The 20,303-nt window shown below is 45.4% G+C and overlaps 1 protein-coding gene across 3 annotated transcripts in view; it reads right to left on the reverse strand.

The window, feature by feature from the left end:
- ACVR1B (activin A receptor type 1B) overlaps positions 1 to 20,303 on the reverse strand; it is a 33,387-nt gene that overhangs the window by 3,507 nt on the left and 9,577 nt on the right. For 2 of the 3 annotated variants that reach the window (XM_086713325.1, XM_086713328.1), the window contains 6 exons: positions 12,622 to 12,861; positions 11,576 to 11,824; positions 8,181 to 8,411; positions 5,221 to 5,388; positions 4,011 to 4,167; positions 2,654 to 2,778 (listed from right to left, as the gene is read on the reverse strand). In XM_086713325.1, coding sequence (XP_086569451.1) covers positions 2,654 to 2,778; positions 4,011 to 4,167; positions 5,221 to 5,388; positions 8,181 to 8,411; positions 11,576 to 11,824; positions 12,622 to 12,861 — 1,170 coding nt within the window. Of the gene's footprint in view, positions 1 to 2,653; positions 2,779 to 4,010; positions 4,168 to 5,220; positions 5,389 to 6,836; positions 6,960 to 8,180; positions 8,412 to 11,575; positions 11,825 to 12,621; positions 12,862 to 20,303 lie in introns of all 3 variants that reach the window. The other variant, XM_086713329.1, reaches the window with a different exon arrangement.

Below are 20,303 nucleotides of genomic sequence, written 5' to 3' on the forward strand. Positions count from 1 at the left end.
GACAGTATCAGAATATTGGCATTTTTCAACCTCTAATGAATATGCTCATGAACAATGATCACTGGTGGCTGTTAACATCACAAAAAGAGAAATGACTGGTATTATGTGCCTTGTAACAGAACTCTGGGGGAAAAATATATATGATCCTAGTCATTAAATGCAACTATCATAGGAAAGTCACAGGACTAGAAGAACACGTGAATGCCATAAAAATGTAGTTGCCAAAATCTAGACAGGAAAACTTTACAGGACAAATGACCTGGCTTCTCAACTAAACTGCAGAAGAAAAACAGTGGGGGGGGAAACTATACATTACAAGAAACTTAAGATGTGTATCAATCAACTGCAGTGGATGGACATGATTTGAACCCTGATTTGAAGAAACCGTTTTAAAAAAATTATGAGACAGCTGGGGAAATCCCAACACTAACTAATGTTAAATGATACTAATGTTCACTTTTTAAAGTGTGATTAACTGTATTGTATTTAAGTCCTTATCTTTTAGAACTACAAACTGAAACAGTTTCCATAATAAGCTAATTTGAAAAATCCAACGTAACTTTCCCATGCCTTTTTCCAGGAAAAATTCTGCTGTTCTGAGCTACTAGGACAGATATTTTTTAAAAATGCTTATTTATTTTGAGAGACAGAGACAGAGCACGAGCAGGGGAGGGGCAGAGACAGAGAGCGAGAGAGTGAGAGAGCGAGAGAGAGAGAGAGAGAGAGAGAGAGAGAGAGAATCCCAAGCAAGGGGCTCAATCTCATGACCTGAGCCAAAACCAAGAGTCAGACGCTTAACCAACGGAGCCACCCAGGTGTCCTGCAGTAGAGCAGATTTTTAAATAGAGTCTTGGTAAACATCTAAGGGATGCTTTAGAACCTATGCTCTGGCCTCAGTCTGCCGGCGTCTGAATCCGAGTTTACTAGCCGTGTGACCTTGGACAAATTACCTATCTCTGTGACTCATTTTCTTCATCTGAAAAATTATGACAGTAATAGTCACCACCTCTTAGGTTTGTAGTACAGATTAAGTGAGCTTATACACAGTGAATGGTGAATAAATGTTAGTATTATTTAGGGGTGCCTGGGTGGCTCAGTCGGTTAAGCATCCGACTTCAGCTCAGGTCATGATCTCACAGTTTGTGAGTTTGAGCCCCGTGTCGGGCTCTGTGCTGACCGCTCAGGGCCTGGAGCCTGCTTCCGATTCTGTGTCTCCCTCTCTCTGCCCCCCTCCCTGCTCACACTCTATCTCAAAAATAAATAAATATTTAAAAAAATTTTTAATCTATTATTATAATACTTAGCCCCAATTTCTGAATGGTGTAAGAAGGAAAAAAATTAACTTATTGACAGTTTAAGACCTGTATGACCAGATTTTTCTTAATCTGTTTTATCTGCATAGAATGATGAAAGTTTTAGGGTGGCCTGGCTGGCTTAGTCAGTAGAGGATGTGACTCTTAATCTCAGAGTTTTGAGTTTGATCCCCACATTTGGGGTAAAGCTCACCTAAGAAAATAAATTTTATTTTTTATTTTATTTTTTAAAAGTTTTAATGTTTATTTATTTTTAAGAAAGAGAGAGACAGAGTGTGAGCAGGGGAGGGGCAGAGAGAGGGAGACACAGAATCTGAAGCTGGCTGCAGGCTCTGAACTGTCAGCACAGAGCCCAATGAGGGGCTCGAACCCATGAACCGTAAGACCATGACCTGAGTCAAAGTTGGATGCCCAACCAACTGAGTCACCCAGGTGCCCCAGAAAATAAATTAAAAAAAAATTTTTAAAGTACAATTCCATGAGTAATACCTGTGTGGCTACTCCATAATTGGGATCTTCCCAAACACATCAGAGATGGAAAAGGGCAGTAATACAGAAGAGGGTTCTGCTGGAAGACTTGTCAGTTTTAATTCATTTAATTTAAATTTAATTTCATTTCCAATGACCTGGAATCTCTTACATCAAAGATAAATAGCTGAGGGAAAGGTTCTAGTGGTTCCTGAACACATTCACATGGCAGAATACTTGGAAGTCGCTGTAAAGTACTGATGTGCTAAGTTAATGATAAAAACTGTTTCCTGCTAGGTCTGATACTACCTTTTACTAGATTCTGGCATGGGTTAACAGGTGCAAATGCCAAAAATGTAAGAAAAAATTACAGGAAGAAAAAACCTCATTTTGAGAAAATTCTACGTATAAGAAACTTTCTGCTCCAGATTCAGAAATTACCACTATTATTTTATCAACGAACCCCCACATTTCCCAGCACTGTGGCTAGAGAGCCATGTCAGAACACACTTAGTGCCTCTTGTGTAAAGGAGACCCCCTGAATTAGTCTGGAACTATTCCTGCCCAGGGCTTTCCCAACCTCTTAAGGATCAATAAGGACGATGTGTTTTTAAAAAAAAAAAAAAAAGCCAGACAAGCCTCTGGAATGGTTACTTCTATGCAAAACACTATCCAACAGAGTCAACACACCCTTGTACAACCCCCTCCAACGTTCCCTCATCTTTGAGAGAACCCTGAGTTGTGACAGGCTCTGGCACTAGGCATCCAACAGGTTGTAAAAAGAAAGGAGGCAGTAAGGCACCAGCACCCTCAGGTGATCTGGCATTCTAGACTGGGAGGTAGGAGCAAGAGAAGGCCAAAAAGAAAGGTACCTCCAGAATTGCATCTTCGAGCAATCTCCCAATACACAAGGCCGAGCGCATAGATATCGGCACATTTGAAGGAGTCAAAGTGCTTCATATTAATGGTCTCATCGAGTACTTCGGGGGCCATGTATCTGCAATAGCAAAGGAAACAAGATCATGCACAGAAAAGGATTTCGTTACTTAAATCAAAGTCGTGATTCAGGGGCCCTCTGAACGTGGGAATGCATCCCCCCAAGAATGGCCCTTGGGGAGGAGCAAGTGATCGAATTTCTTTATTGCAAACTCCCATGTTTTGGATTAGAATCTAAATACTTCAGCACAGGTTAGGTGATACCAGGCTGCTCTTATTTGTACCTCTATTTTTTAGCCACCGGGATTTATTTTAATCATGTCTTGATTTCTTGGCAGAGGCATCTGTACTGCGGGTCACAGGGCAATAACAGTGCCCAGTATCTGGTTGCCACTAGGGTCCTGGACTTTATTAAATGTAGCCAGTGATGGGTTGAGTTTAAATTTCATTTTGAACCTCTTTTGTTATCTTACCTAATTACACATATATGAAAATTAATTCTAGCTGATCATCAAAGTCTCCCTCAGTTAATTAGTACTACTCAAGCCACTCCCCTCCCCCCCACCCTCCCCAACACACATACAGAGTAAGGCAAATCAGGGGATCACCTCAGGCCTCACACTTTGGGGCCTGGGTAGCTGCACTCATTCATGTCAAAAGGGGAAAACCAGCAGCACAATCTAGTGAAGTTCATGGAGATTTGACAGGTAAACAGATCTCCTCTTCTGTCCCATTACAAGACAGTTCCATTTTCAACTCACAAAGTCAGTCTGCAATCACAATTCCTTACTTCTTACTTCACTTCTGTATGAAGTGGGAAGTAGGCCCATCATCCTAAAGGTGCCCCCAATCTCCACCCTAAGATCACCTCTGCTCTGGCTTGGCAGACTTGCTCTCTAACCCCCAAGCAAGTCACAATCCCTACCTCCTCGGGGTCTCTGCACAAGTACCCCTTTGGACTGCACATGCTTCCTCTTGTCCTAGCCAAGCCGGGTGCCTGTCCCCCCTCCAAATCTTTTTCTAGATTCTCTTTCTCTGCTGCCTCCCCCTGCCCAGGAACAGCTATGTGTATATAGTTCTACGAAGCTGCGCTCATGGCACTCGTATCTGCTAGATGCAACCAGTTCAGCTTTCCACTGTGGGGAGTGGGGCTTCAGTTCAGCTTTCAGTTGTCTGAGAGCAAGGGCCACACCTCCTTTTCTATACTTCTTTCTCCCGTGCACATGGGAAAGGGCACACAGGTGCTACTCGGTACAAGGGTAGGACAATGGCAGAGGCCCAGGGCCTTCCTACCGTTTGGTTCCCACCCTCTGATTTGGGGCAATGTCAATGGTGTCAGTGACCGCATCATGGCGGACAGCCAGGCCCAGGTCTGCAATGGCGCACATGCCATTTTTCTTCACCAGGATGTTCTTTGATTTTAAGTCTCGATGAGCAATTCCAGGCTTCCCTGACAGAGAAAAACATAGGGATCTTTACAGAGAGATAGTATAAATGTTAAAAGCATAGTCTCTGCAGCCAGATTATGTGGGTTCGAGTCCTGGCTTTGCCTCCCACTAATCCAGTAACCCTAAAAAAGCGACTTAACCCATCTGCACCTCTGCCTTCTCATCCATAAGGCTACCCCAGTCCTTACTTCATGGTAGTGTGAGGATTAAACGCATTAGTGTAGGTAAGTGAAGAGCTTAGAAGGGCATGCGTATTAGCTGTTACCACTATCACTACCCCCGCCCCCACTTTCCCTGAACGGATATGCTCCAGGATAGAACTGCTAAGGAATTCCAAGGAAAGCTGCTGCACTGGCTAGGTTCTCACCGTCAAACAGGTGAAGATCAGGACTACTATTACTACATTCACGGGAGCTAGGAACAGGATCAAACATCAATGGTTGGCTTTCTGTCAGGGCCAGCACACGCTGTTGCCCTGGTCAACCAGGAATCAGGGAGCACACCACACCTGCTACCTTGACGAGAACCATGATCCCCCAGAGAACTGATGCTACAGTCAACAAACGAGGAAGCCTGAGGTCTTCTTCCTCCAGGAGAACCCTCCCAGGTCAGTAAAGACCAGTGTCTAATCCATCATGCAGTCCATAAGCCAGCTGCTTCCAACGGTGAACGCTGAAATTACCAAACCAGTGCTCCTTTGCACTAGCTTGTTTCATCTTCTGGGTTCCGTGCTTTTACCCGTGTACCGTGGGCTCCTGAGAGGGCAACTCAGAACACTAGCTCACCAACCAACACCCGTGCCAGGCCATCAAATGACAGACAACGGAATCTTTATGTTCTAGAGCCCCTGAGGGCATTCTAAAGACAGAGGTGAAGAGACCCCAATGGAAATACCTCTTTTTCTCATGTAGAACTCAGACCTCTCTCCCTTAGATTAGGCCACAGTTCCTGAGGCTCACCTCCAACTTCCTCAGTAAAGACGAATTCTCGGAACTAAATCAGGATGGTACAGGCTTTTAAAGTCTACTCAACTTCACTCACCAGGGTTCACTCACCTTGGGTACCCACAATCTCCATGTGCAGGTGGGCTAACCCACTAGCCGCAGACAAGGCCAGCTTAATCATCCCCTCGATTGTCACCGTGTACCGGTTAAGATAATCAAACAGGGAGCCATGCTCATGGTAGTCTGAGACGAGCCACAGCTGTGTCCAGGTGCCATTATCTGCAGAGAACCACAGAGGAGTTCTGGAACAGGCACAACTACCAGCAAAAAGGTTAAAGCAGGAAAGAAAGAATATGTAAACGACACAAACTCCAACTAGACTCCTGAATTCACGCTTCCAGTCTCCACACTTCCTGAGGCCCCCCTCTATACCCGTTTCATCTACACTTGTCCACCAACGTGGGGCTCCAGGAAGGACAGAAGAGCAAGATTCTTAGACCTGCTCCCTTATTTCTTGCAGGTGGCTGTCTTAGTCTGAAAAAGATCTACTCATCTACACGTTAGACCATGACTGGCTGCACCCACCGCTGCCAAGGAGGAGGGCTTCACAGACCCTCGCAGTGTGCCCCAGGACCCTGTGAGCACAACCTAGCCCCAGCAGCTGTCTCATCTGTAATGTCTGCTTTCAGTCCACTGCTCCCAGTAGGCAATGAACTCTCTGGGAGAAGAGCAAAGAGCTCCTTTATGCGTTACTGTATTCCAAACAACAACAACAAAATGCTTAATTTATTTATTTTGAGAGACAGCATGTGCATGCACACGCATATATGCAGGAGAGGGGCAGAGAGAGAGAGACAGAGAGGGAGAGAGGGAGGGAAGGAAAGGGAGGGAAGAAAAGAGAGAGAGAGAGAGAGAGAGAGAGAGAGAGAGAAAGAAAGAAAGAAAGAAAGAAAGAAAGAAAGAAAGAAAGAAAGAAAGAAAGAAAGAAAGAAAGAAAGAAAATCCCAAGCAGGCTCTGAGCAGTCAGCACAGAGTCCAACATGGAGCTCGATCTCACAAACCATGAGATCATGACCTGAGCGGAAATCAAGAGTCAGATGCTCAAGTGACTGAGACACCCAAGTGCCCCCCAAAATGCTTTTCAACGCAGGAAGGGCACACTTCCAAGTATTCCAGAGAGGTCATCTTATCCTCAGAAGAGCAATGGAAGGTGGACACCATGCACTTTTATATGAGGTGACAGGTAGGAGGCAGCGTGTGGTGGGAAGGAGGAAGGAGAAAAAGAAAAACCCAAAACTGGTAATCTAATTAGGTTATGCTTCTGTCAACAGGAAGATTGGAAATTGGATTGAGATCTCCCAATTCCAGGCTGGTGCTAGTTCCAGGACACTATACTATATATATCATGCTAAAAAGGCAGAAACGAAGGAGTCCGATTTTTCTTCTCCCTTGGCCCTGATGTGAGTTTTTACGGCCAGATCCCTACTCACACAAGCTGCCAGAATCAATAAAGGGAGTGGCTCTTGGAAGAGCACCAACCTTGGTTTCTCTGATTACAAACAAGGGGTCCACCCAACACACCATTCCTGCACTCCAATCAGCCCTGAAGTCGTGAGGACCCTGGCAGTTAAGTTAAAGTTAAGGGAAGACGTCTTCTGATCCTTGAAGCTACATGTAAAATTGAAATGTTATCAAAGGTGCTGCTGTTTTTAAAAAGCACAGCTTACGCAGAGGGAGTATACAATTCTCTCTTCCCCTTCTTCCCTTGTGTTTGAGTCTGAGCCTCTTCAGCCTGGGGGCAGCTGAGGCCGTTACAAACCCCCACAGCAATATGAGGAACCAGCAGTCCGATGTCGTTTTCGGAAAGAAAAATAAATACTTAGCATCTTCCATAGGCTTTGTAGACACTAACTTCTAAAAATTGCCATGTCACGGGAGCAGACTGTGTCACAAGGGCCAGAGAGACTCTTCTAAAATGTAAACACAAACATCTCAGGGTCTTTCTGACTCCACACGCACCACCTGCCCATGTGTCTGCTGTCCCCTCTATCTGGAAGCTGCGAGGGCAAGGACTGTGTCCGGTTCTCGTGTGTGGTGATCGGAGCAGCGGGAAGTAGTCAATAAACGTTAGTGAATCAAAGAACGAAATGCCAATTACTACCCACTACCTCAGAATAAGATGTAATCCTCTCAAAAAGGTCCTTCATAATCTGGTGTCTACCTCTCCACCCACACAGCCAACCCACGTTACTTGTAGGGTCCCAAACACACCTTCCCTCTACACGTGTGTCTCAAGTGCCCTTCCCACTGATTTTTCTTCCTGACCAACTCCTGATACTTCCTGATGCCTCCATGAAGTTCAGGTATGACCTCCCTGACGCCCATCTCAGCCCCAATTTGTGCTCACCAGAACAGTGTGCTGTTTGACTACTTCCTATAATCAACTGTTAGTTTGCTTCTCGCTTTGCTAGTCAGTGAGGTTCTCCAAAACGAGGATGCTCCTGGCCATACAAGAGACTCAAAAAGTAAAAAATCAGAAGGGAGAGGAAGGAGGAGCTCAGGGACTCAGGTACAAGCAGACCAAACACTGAGCTGGAAAGACCATCGGGGAGCAACGTTCTGGGTAGCCAGGTCATCCCTGCCGTGCCTGCTCCACTGCAAGGCTGGACAATGCTGATTATGTCACAGAACATGGACCGCATGCTTTTCCGGGCTATCCCTCCCTGGCGGGGCAGAGACCACGGTTCTTCATTCTAGCGGTTTTCAAGGTAAATTAACTGGAACCCCTACAGGGACTCCACTGGGGGGAGGGGAAGGGCGCAGGCGGGCTAAGGGGTTCATCTTGTTTATCTGCTTAGTAACTGCTTGCTTAATAGCCTGGCTTTCTGTATAAGCTTTGCATAGAAGAAAAGTTGGAAGGACTCGCAGCTTATTCAGATTCTCTTTCTACTGGTAACAACCACGAAGGCAAACAGAGCAGTGCAGTCCCACAGCTGTTCAACTTCCCCAGTCACCCCCTGCATCTGGGACTACTGTTGGCTTTGGGACACGCTCCCAGCCCAGCTCTTTACCTTTATTGTCAGCAGCAATAAATCCAAGGATGTTTTCATGGCGCAGCATGACTGTCTGGTAGATCTCTGCTTCCCGGAACCAAGACCGTTCTTCACGAGAAGAGAAAATCTTCACCGCGACATCGCCACCCCTCCAGCGGCCACGCCACACTTCCCCAAACCGGCCCTTGCCAATTATCTCCTGTAAAACGATGGTTCGGGCCACTGTGCGCTGGACAAAAAGGGGCAACCCTGGGGACCAAAGAATGGAAAGAAAGCAGATGCCGTAAATTCGCTAAACTCTGCAACTCCCACCCTCACTGCCACACTGGAAAGGCCGGTACCACACAGTGCCCCCGCTCTACCCTGGCCCGCTGACTGTGGAGAGCTGAGGGTGCCCCACACCACGTCCAGGTAAGCCAGCAGGGGCGAAGCCAGGCAGAGACTGGGGGTGAATGAACACAGAAAGGGAAACACATGCGATCAGCTGTGCCTCATTTAAACAATTTCTCCTTTCAGTTAGTACGGACGACAGACTTGCACACAACCCCCGATCAGATTTATCAACTCTGCAGCCGGCCTCTTGTGGGCCAGTCCACCCACATCTGCTTTATGCAGACTTTAGAGGAAAGAGGGCAGAGAGGATGAGAGAGACAGGGCTTGAGCCCCAGGGGTGCCTCCGGCCATTCTGCTCAGTGGCCACTAGAGGGCGGTGCCATGTGGCCCATGAGAACCAAACTGGGCCTACGAGGCTCCCACCTCTTTCCTAAGAGATCAAAGCTCTGCTCACAGGTCAAGCTCCAGACACAGAATTCAAGACTACCCATGCTTATCCTAAGATTAATTTTACTGTCTTTGTAGGGCTCATTTATTGCTTCATGCAATCTATCCAATCACACTTACTATCATGACTGACTCTGAATTCTCACTTCCTCTCCCAGACCAAATAAACATGTTATTAATCCCTAAGTCCTGTGGATGTGGATGCTTACTACACACTAGGCACTATGATAAAAGCTTTAGATAAATTATCTCCTTTCCTCACAACCACCTATATAAGTTAGATGGTGTTATTATCCCCATTTTACAGATGAGAAAACTAAGGCTCGAAAGGGAAAGTTAAGGGGTGCCTGGGTGGCTCAGTCGGTTGAACGTCTGATTTCAGCTCAGGTCATGATCTCATGGTTCGTGAGTTTGAGCCTCACATCAGGCTCTCTGCTGTCAGGCTCCCTGCTTCGGATCCTTTGTCCCCTTCTCTCTCTCCCCCTCCCCTACTTGCTCTCTCTCTCCCCTTCAAAAATAAACAAACATTAAAAAAAAAAGGGGGGGGGAAGTTAAGTAACTCATTTGAATTCACTCAAGCTGAAAGAGGCAAAGAAGGGATTAAAACCTAGACCTACAGAACTGTCTGACTCCAAAGTTGATGCTTTTAACTACAACAGTATAGAATCACCAAAATGTCTCCCATCAGACCCCTCCTCTCCATCCCCGCTGTGCCCGTCCAAGTTCTGACCCTTCTTTAAAAGATTCCCAACTGGTCTCTCCACCTCCCTCGTCACCCTGCTCCTGCCCTGCATACCCACGGACAGCCCTGCCTCACCCTACCCTCCCTAACAGGAGGTTGGTAAATGAGTGAATTCACCCTCCACACCACTGCCAGAATTCCTTCCACAGGAAAATATGAACATTTACTTTGCCACATGAAAACTTCCAGTGGATGCCTCTTACCTTACTGGATAAAGCACAGCACCCAAGGTCCTTCCCACCTGGCCTGGCCTGCCAGTCCCCATCCTCCAGTTGGACAGGTCATGCCTAAACACACAGTGAACTTCCGTGCCTTTTTGTCCTTTTGCTCAAGGGGTTTTCCTTGGTCTGGAACGTTCCCTGTCCTCTTACTTCCTTAAACCTCCAACTCAGTCTTCAAGACCCCTTTAAGTGCATCCTCCCCCATGAGGCCCTTCCCAGCAATCCCTATCTCTTCTACCCAATTCTGGGTCAGCTTTTTTCATCTTTGTTTACCCTGTATCACCTGGAGGGTATTCAGCATATGTTTGTTAAAGGGAATCGAAAGTCACATAAGCAGCATGGACTTACTGCTTTAAAAACCACAGTATTAAAACTCCAGCACCTTGGAAACTCTGCATATTTGGGATTGATAATGGACTATACCATCCAGGGAGAAATAGTTATTAATCATTTTACTCCGGATGACTAAGTAACCACCATGGACCTTCGCTAGCTTCAGCTAGTTCTGATCTTAAAAAAGACCCCAGAAAACCTGAGGTACCCTCCTGTGACAGCAAATCAAGTCACAGAGTCAGTCAGCCAGTTCTAACCACTGCCCTACCTCTTTCAGCAAAGAACAAGACATATATTTTCTCTCTTCCTAAAAATATGCAGCTTTTAAATATATCCATCATTTTGGCACTCTCTACTGCAGAGCTTAATAAAGGCAAAACCACTGAAATTCAGGAGATGTCACAGCTCAAAGTATTCCTTGTGTTCAAGGAGGAATGTCTGCCCATGACTGATGGCATAATTTCCCTACAGAACAATAGTCTTGTCACATGGCAAGGAAACCTACATAAACACGTACAAAATCCTCACAATATAATTCTGTGTGTTTTAGCTAGAATGGCGATAGTGACCTTTGCAAATGACTTTTTTTTTTTACAAGAACAGAATACCACCATCACTAAAATAATTGTTTATTTTCATAAAAAGACTCTTTTGTAGTCATTTCACATCTAATAGCCAGCTGAGGTATACCCTGAGACGTGAGCGACCCCAGCCCCTTTATCCTGAATTCTGGGCTCACATCAAGGTCCAGGGTTCGGTTCAATTCTCTCATCTGACAAAGACTCGGTTACCAACAGGCAGTACAGGAAATGGTGCAGATAGCCTGCTGCAAGCCCAAGTTGCCTTTATTTAACCTCCCCCAAAAACCCTTGGGCAACTGGTACAAGTCAATGATTCACCAAATCCCAGCTCTCAGCTTTACTCAATGTCCTTAAACTCCCCTTGTGGTTGCTCGGAGATCAATGATTAGCTGTCACCACACCAAGAGAAACCCGGCACACTCCTGTTTCTCAAAAGGGGCCCTTAAATTGAGCACTCCACTGCTCAGGTGGAACCAGGTGAATTTTAATAGACATACAGTTACAAGACTTGAAAAGAGGCACGATTTCTGGAGTGGAGAGTTTTGCACTTGACCTTTGGAATCCCAGGGAATGAAAGATTTTCTGTGAACCCTTTATCTTATTACATATCAGACTCTAAAAGAAGGGGAATTATGAAACCAAACGCCTCAGTGCTGGCAGAAACAAGGGCAAGGCCCAGTCTTCAGAAACGCTCTATCCTGCTGGGGAACAGTGACGAAAACCAACAACACACACAACCGCTGGAGAACTCAGTACCTGAACCAGACCCTGATGTGGAGAGATCGTAGACAAGATCCTGGAGCGTCTTGTCTTTGGAGAGACACATCTCACACGAGGGATCTTCCATATCCAGTCTCTGGCGGTTGTGATAGACACGCTGATGATAGTTAATGACAAGGAAAACAATGATGATGATGAGAAACAGGAGGAACACTGGGCCAGCAATAATGCCTACCAGCTCCACGGGGCCCCACATGGAAGGGTGCTCAGACTCCTTGAGGTGACCTGGGTCAAGTGAGAGAGGAGAGGGAAAGAACACAGTAAAAACATGGGAAAGCTCTGGCCTTATCTGTCCCCGACACCTCCCTCCACGTGCGAATACCCTTTCCCTCTCCCTGCATTCAAGGTGCCCTCGATCTCCCAGGTCTCACTGGGCTATGTGTCTGCCTGATGTTCTCAAATGCAAACCTCTCCAGTGAAGGGGCCCTTTTCAGCAATCACGCTCACAAGGCACTGTGTCACCGCCTGCCTTTCACGGGCCTATCCCGCCTCAGTGTCCCAGACAGACACCAGGTTCTGTGCCTCCACTCGTGACAGCTGTGCTAGGCTCTGCAGCCTTAAGTACCTCCTCCTCCGATCTCCCCAGTAATGCCTTCTAAATGGCACATTTGCAAAGGGGTGCCACCTAAAACTTCCCAGCCTGGATCACTGTCCTTCTCTTCCAACTCCAGCCTCTCTTCCCATCCCGCCATCACCCTCACCCAGCAGCTGCCTTCACATACCTTTCCATGGGGATCCCTGCCTGGCTCTCCCACCCCTCACCAGCTGCCCATGGCTGCTCAGCCAGTCTCCAAAGCGCAGCTTCCACCTCTGGGACAACCTTGACAGTCTGCCTCCCTCAACCTCTTGTCTACAAATCTGACCTGGGAAGAATCCTATCCCCTTGTCACCTTAGGGAACATCAAAAAGGTACCTTTACCTATCACCAAACAAAGGGATTAGGGAAGAGTAGAGAAGGACGAAATGACAGGGGTGCCCTACCTCCAGGATGAGCCAATAGTCCAACAAGGGTGTCCACTCACCACTGGGCACCCTAAGGTCGATCCTGTTGCAGAAGTCAGTATAGCAGCAGTGGGTGTTGCGGAGGTCCTCAGAGCTGAGGCAGTAGAAGGGTTTCCCGGCGGGGACCAGCTCCACTTTGGGGATGCAGGTGCGCACGTGGTGCTCCATCCCATCCAGGTTGAAAATGGAAACCATGCAGGCCCCATCTGTTTCACACGTGTAGTTGGCCTGGAGGCAGCTGGTACATGCACACTGCAGAGCTGCAGGAAATTTGGGAATACGGTGACATTAACGGTGAGATCCTATCCTAGGTCCCTTTCCAGACTTAGAACATAATCCTTTAGCATACTGGATGTTCCCAAATAAGGAGCTTTTATAGAGAGAGGGCCAGAAAGAGGACACCGTCAACGGGAGCACAAACTTTTCACCTGTTTATTCAGTGCAGAAAGCAGGCTTGCAAGCCCTACCATTTTCTTCTAAGTGTCCTCCCTATCTTATGCCTGTGAGAAACAGAGAAAGGACCTTTTGAACTTTGCCTTAGACTTATCACACATTATTTTGTGGCTGGGAAAGAAGCTTTCCTTTAAATAGACGCCTGAGGACTAGAGGAAGGTACCTTCCCCTTGGAAGACACAGGCCACCACCTCCTGCCCCACCCCAAACCATCCAGGCTTCCTCACTTGACAATGGCTCACCGACCCCATCTCCTTTCTCCAGCATTAGGCATGCCCACCGTTTTCTGAATGCAGTATGCATGCTCTCACACATTCTTTTGCTGCAATGCTTTTTTTCCTGGCTACTTCTCACAAATCCTCTAAAATTCAGCTTAACCATCACTTCCTTTGAAATGCTTCCCGCCCACTAGTCCAACATCCTCCTCCTCCCTTTAGTCCATGGCAGGTGCACCTCTCATGAGGGACAAAAAGAATAACCTCCAAAGACGATATTAATGCCCTCCTCATCAAGTTATTGTAAGGATGAAATGAGCTAATATATAAAATGTGTTCAATAAATTCAACCTACTCTGGAAGGCCCCTGGATATCACATTTAAAATATAATATCCATCCATCCATCCATCCATCCATCCATCCATCCATCCATCCATCTTTCCAAATAGGCAGTGTATGCAATCATCTCTGGGACTAATGAGTTCTGCTGGGTGTGTTTTATACATAAGTGTGCCCTGTTGACAGGAAATTACTGTAAATGAATTTGGCGCCTCTGAAAGCCAGTTCAGCAGCCCTGGAATCTGAAATCCTTTATTTATCCATCTAACAAGAATAGCACAGACAGCAGCAGTTGGTTCTCCCCAACACTGTCTCTCATGGGCCTAACCTAGCCCTGACCTCTTGGAACCAGTGGGAGTGCGTGTGGCTGTGGCCACTAGGACACTTAGGTTGGGACTTAGTGCCGAATGAAGCACCCACCCATCAGGGAATGGAGGTGGCAGAGCCCACCCAAGTCTCGGACTGGACACTCAGTGAATAATATCTGGCTACCAGGTGGGAATATATTCAAACCGAAGCCCCTACAGAAGAGACATTTACGACCAATCCCATGAAAAACTAGCCTGTTGTAACTTACCCCTTCAGGCTGTAAACAGTCTATCTTTGTCTCTTCCTGCAATACACTAGAAGGCATCTCTCGGCTTTTCAGTTCCAAAGACCGATTCTAAATATCTCAGTGTCCAAGCCCCCTTCCCCAGGCTTTCTATAAATGACGCGATCCCTCGCCATTCCCACCCAAGGAAACAAAGCAGAGCGCACCCGCACACTGACAGGTAAACGGCCGCTGTGGATCCTCTACCGTAAGGCCTTCGATCAAAGCCCTTTCTTCTGGGAGGAATTCCAAAGCACGCAGCTACCTGCTGAAGGGTAAGAGTAGCGTTCTATTTTAAGGGCAGGAAGTTTAAAGCAGGTACCCTTTAGACTAGGATTCAAATCATAAAAGGAATTTTAAAAGTAAGTTCTTCCTAAACTTCGATTCCAACCCTTTTTAGACACAGGAAAGACGAAGAACTCTCCTCGTTTTCCCCCAAATGCCTTTATTTGCTTCCCCTTTTATTCTTGCCAGCTGAAATTTACTTCCGCAACTCTCTGAATACTCGAGCCAAACCTCTTCTACTCACACCGGAGTCCTGACTGGTAATCCAAGAAAGCTACTGCCCCTCCCCTTGGTGTGGACATTCAGGCACAACGGGGTTCCCCGTGGAGCGCACACCTCTCAATACATGTGCCGTGACATCCAGCACAGAGAACAGCATTGGGCTATTTTGGGAAGCAAGAAGGGAAAACGAACAACTCCAAGAGGGCTATTCTGAGCACAGTGGGACACACAGGCCAGACCCGTAGCCGCCTTTTGAAAAAAAGCTCACTTCTGAGTCTGTCAATTAGACAGGAGAGCCAAGAGTCTCTGATTCCAGATATTTATTCTCCCTTCGTTGGTTCACGGCCTCTTTCACAGTGATTCATTCTGGAGAACGAACACACCCACACGTGGCTCATTATTTTTGGGAAGTACTTAAACAATCTTGGTGTAAGACAGGAAAGAACAAAAGTGGTGAAATCTATGTGAGACGGGACGAAGAACGGAACTGGGAGCGGGGCCATGCGGGTTCGTGATAAGGACTTAGGCAAGTCCCTGAATCTATCTGAGCCTCAGCCGCCTAACCAGAAAATACCATTTATCTTACAGAGATGGTATGAAGATTAGCCAAACATCCGCTAAGTGCTGTGAGTATTCTGAGAAAGACTCTCCCTGCGCACATCTGTGTACATCTATACATTTTACAGAGTGAGGGAGAAGTCTGAAAAAGATGGATTTTAAGATAACCATCACTACTGCCCACACCCCTGAAAAGGTTTCAGTTACTACTAGTAGAGCCACAGCAGGGTATCATGGCAGGCACAGGTCAGAAAGAGCCAAGCTCAAATACCAGCGCTAACATTAATCACATGACCTGGAGCACCCTGGTTTCCTAATCTGTAAAGTGAGGCTGTTAAGAATTATTTTACAGGACTATGTAGAACTATATGAAATAATACATTTCAAAAGTGCTTAGCAAATAGGTGTTCAGTAAATTTTAATCTCTCCTCTCAATGTAAAACTCAAACACACACACACACACACACATACATACACACACACGCACAAACGTGTCTCTTTAACCACTAATTAGGAAGTGGCAAGTTACAGTAAGACCACAGCAGGCACAGCAAGAAACTGCTGTTCTGGTCTCAGCTCTGCCAGTAACTAGTCGTGTAGCATTGGGCAAGTCATTTAACCTCCCTGAACTTCACTTTCCTCATGACTGACCAGAAAGAAGGGAGTGAACTAGATGACCTCTACATCCTCCAGCTGAAATCTGAATCCAGTTTGTTTTTAAATTCACACTGTCTGAATCACTGATTCAACAATGGGAAGTGGTGCTTTAAATGTTATATACTTTTTCCTGGACTTTAAAGACAGACATTAGGGCTAGTCTTGCGTTAATGTTCGTTTTTCAAAATAAGTGATAATAAAATTATAAAAATACCTGAATTTACTGTAAACGTACAGTACACTAAATCACAAACCTAATCATGATTTCTTTGAAAAGCTAAATCTGGACTAATGAATGCTAATAACCCTTTATAACGTACTTCACAGTGACTCATCAGGTTAAATCAGTCTACACGCGTGCATATAAACAATACATACATACCTAAAACTCTTCCGTATTCCATAACCAAAGAGTTATGTAGTAGAAATGACACAATTTGGAAAACCAATCACAGAGGAGTATCAAAATCACTCTAGACACAACCAAGTTAAAAAGTGGTCAGAACGACAGTCTCACTAGCCCAGCATTTTGTTATAAACAAGTCAGTCAAACCGGAACTAAAGACAAAACCACCAAAGCGAGATTTGAACGTGGCTCTAAAATATGATGAGAAGGTGGTATGTGGGAGGATGTAGATGCAAATTTGATTCATGAGAGAGGCTGTGTTTGGCGGAAGACCAACAAGTCCCAACTTGAGCAGCCTCTGTCTAGGTGCATGTTATGGAGACACTGACATGGCCAGCTCTCAGCAAAGACAATCCCACCACAGGCAGGACACTGGGGTTGGGTCTTCTCTCTCTGACCCGCTGGCCTACACGGGGAGGACACGCAGCAAGGGTGGGGCTCATGGGAATTCCCAAGCGCCACCATACAGGCATGGACTCACGGCCACTCAGCCCGCTATTCTGCCCTAGACTGCATCTCCAGGGGACAGGGTAGGGGGGCGTGCAGGGTGGTAGCACCAACCTCAAAAGGTAAGAAGTGAGCCACAAAATGGCCACATTTGTCCGGGTAGATAAAGGTCCACAAATGTTCTAAAATGCTTTAAAGCGACAGGATTTATGATTTTTAGCTTATATCAACTGCTCCTTGGGGAATTATAATAAGCTTCATCAATTTTGTACTAGAATGGAGCACTGCCCTGTTTGGGCACACTAAGCTTGCCTCTTTCAAACCTCACTGGGCTCACCTTCTACTTTTATAGTAGCCAACATAGTGCCGAAATCAGCTGGCGTAGCCCTTTCTCTTCATGATCTTGCGACTTGATCATAAACTGCCTCTTGGCCCTCCTCCTTCCAGATGACAGCATCCGTCAGACAGACCAAACTGATAAGAATAGCCTATTACAACCCATGATTATTTTAATTAATCTTCTCTGGACCTTATCCAAATCCTCCAACAGCCTCCTTAGGATAGAACAAAGACTACAACTCTGTGATCCTAAATAGCCAAAATGATCTTGGGGGGAATAAAAAGAACAAAGTTGGAGGACTCACACTTCCTGATTTCCAAACTTACTACAAAGCCACAGCAACCAAAACAGTGTGGTACTGTCATTAAGTATAGACACGCAAGGGGCGCCTGAGGGGCTCAGTCGGGTAAGCATCTGACTCTTGATTTCAGTTCATATCATGATCTCACGGTTCATGGGATCGGGCCGCAGGTGCAGCTCCACACTGATGGTACGGAGCCTGCTTGGGATTCTCTCTCTTCCTCTCTCTGCCCCTCCCCCACTTGCATGCTGCACGCAACCGTGCACTCTCTCACAAAATAAATACACTTAAAAAAAAAAAAAAAAGGTACAGATACAAATCAAAGAAATAGAACTAAGAGTCCAGAAACAAACCTACACATCTGTGATCGGCTGATTTTTGATAAGAATGTCTGGAACATTTAAGAGGAAAAAATAGTCTTCAACACTTGGTGCTGGACAACTGGATACCCACATGCAGAAGAATGATGTCGGCCCTTTCTTCACACTGGACACAAAAATTAACTCCAAATGGATCAACAACTTAAATATACAAACTATAACTTATATTCTAAAACTTCTAAAACTTTATAAAGGAAAACAGGGATAAACTTCACGACTTTGGATTTAGCAACGGTACCTTCGATAGGACACCAACTGCACAAGCAACAAAAGAAAACCAGATAAACTGGCCTTCATCAAAATTAAAAACTGTGAATCAAAGGAAACTATCAAGAGAATGTAAAGACAGCTATGGAATGGGAAAAAATATTTGTAAATCACATATCTAATAATGGTCTAGTATTCAGAATGATTACAAAAAGAACTCATAACAACACAGAACAAATAAAAAATGGGCAAAGGACTTAAATAGACAATTCTCCAAAAAAGATACACAAATAGCCAAAAAGCACATGAAAAGATGTTCAACATCATCTCAGACGCAAATGAATTTTAAATGAAAATGAAAATCAAAACCACAGTGAGACACCACTGCACGCCCACTAGGAAGGCCGTTAAGAAAAGGAAAAATAACAAGTGTTGGTGAAGATTCCGAGAAACCAGAACCCTCATATCGTACTTTGCCAGTAGGATCATAAGATGGTGTAGTCACTATGGAAAAGTTTGATGGTTCCTCCGTCAATTAAACACTCAATTACCATATAACCCAGCAATTCCAACCCTAGGTATATCACCAAAAGACTGAAAACAAGTGTTCAAATAAAAACTTATACATGAATGTTCATAATAGCACTGTGCATATAGTCAAAAGGTGGAAACAACCCAGATGTCTGTCAATGAGCGAAAAAACAAAATGTGGTGTATCATCCAGCCATAAAAATGCATAAACTATTGATATACACTACAATATGAACTTTCTTTTTTTATTTATTTTTAAAATTTTATTTCTTTTATTTTTATTTTATTTCTTTTCTTTCTTTCTTTCTTTCTTTAGTTACTTATTAATTACTTGTTTGTTTTTGAGAGGGCACGCACAGGCGCACGTCCAAGAGGGGGAGGGGCAAGAGAAAGGGAGAGAGAACCCCAAGTGGGTTCCACAGTGTTACCCCAGAGACCAGTGTGGGCCCGACTTCAGGAACAGCGAGGTCATGACCTGAGCTGAAATCAAGAGTCGGATGCTTAACCAACTCAGACACCCAAGTGCCCCAATATGAATGAACTTTGAAAACACTACGTTAAGTGAAAGCAGCCCCATACCGTACGGTTCCAATGATATTAAATATCCAGAAAGCACATTAGTGGTTGACAGGGGCTGGGGGTAGTATGGAAAGGAGGAAGGGAAGTTACTGCTTAATGGGTTACTGGGTTTCCTTTGGGGTAAAAAGTTCCAGAACCAGATAGTGGTCACGGCTTGCAGAAGGTTATGAGGTTACTTAACAGCACTGATGATGGTCGTACTCTGTCTCTTTCTCTCAAGAATAAATAAATGTTAAAAACATATATATTAAAATGGTTAAAAGTGGGGGCGCCTGGCTGGCTCAGTCAGTAGAGCATGCAATGGCTGATCTTGGAGTCATGAGTTTGAGCCCCACATTTGGTGCAAAGATTACTTAAACAAATTTAAAAAAAAAGAAAAGAAAAAGAAAACTGGAGGTATAGTGTTCTTCAGATTGTATCCTTCCTGAACCCCCATGCTCTCCAAGATGTACCAGCAACCTCTGAGCTCCACGAGGGAGGAAGCACTGTCCTGCTTTGCTTCGCCTTTTCTCACTGGTGTCTAGCAAATAGCACTGGGCTTAATAAATCTCAGCCTAATAATCTGAGAGGGAAGGGGGGCTCTGCCACAGTGGCTTTTACCATCCACATACATACGTTTCTACGTGTGTACTCTTTTTTTTTTAAATTTTTTTTTCAACATTTATTTATTTTTGGGACAGAGAGAGACAGAGCATGAACGGGGGAGGGGCAGAGAGAGAGGGAGACACAGAATCGGAAACAGGCTCCAGGCTCTGAGCCATCAGCCCAGAGCCCGACGCGGGGCTCGAACTCACGGACCGCGAGATCGTGACCTGGCTGAAGTCGGACGCTTAACCGACTGCGCCACCCAGGTGCCCCTCTACGTGTGTACTCTTAAAAGAACTCCACTGCTTGAAAAAAACAAAGGAAAAAGACAAAGAAAGAAGAAAACCGGTGTTTAGTAACTTCTGATCTAGTCAACTGCCCAAATGTTTGGGAAAATCCTGAATCAGGTTAAAAAAATGGAGGTGTCTGGCACTAAACTGTCACAAAATCGAAATAACGTTTGGTTCTCCTGGCAGGGAGTGATGGGGGACAACAACTGGGAACTGACAACATACCAGCAGCCACAACTCTAACCTAAGTAGAAAAATCTTGCAGTGTTGAAGTAAAGCAATCAGCTGCTGCTACTGGTTGGTAAAAAAGACCC

This window comes from Puma concolor, chromosome B4 (genome assembly GCF_028749965.1).
Source record: "Puma concolor isolate L17-30 chromosome B4, mPumCon1.1.hap2, whole genome shotgun sequence".
Taxonomy (NCBI): Eukaryota; Metazoa; Chordata; class Mammalia; order Carnivora; family Felidae; genus Puma; species Puma concolor.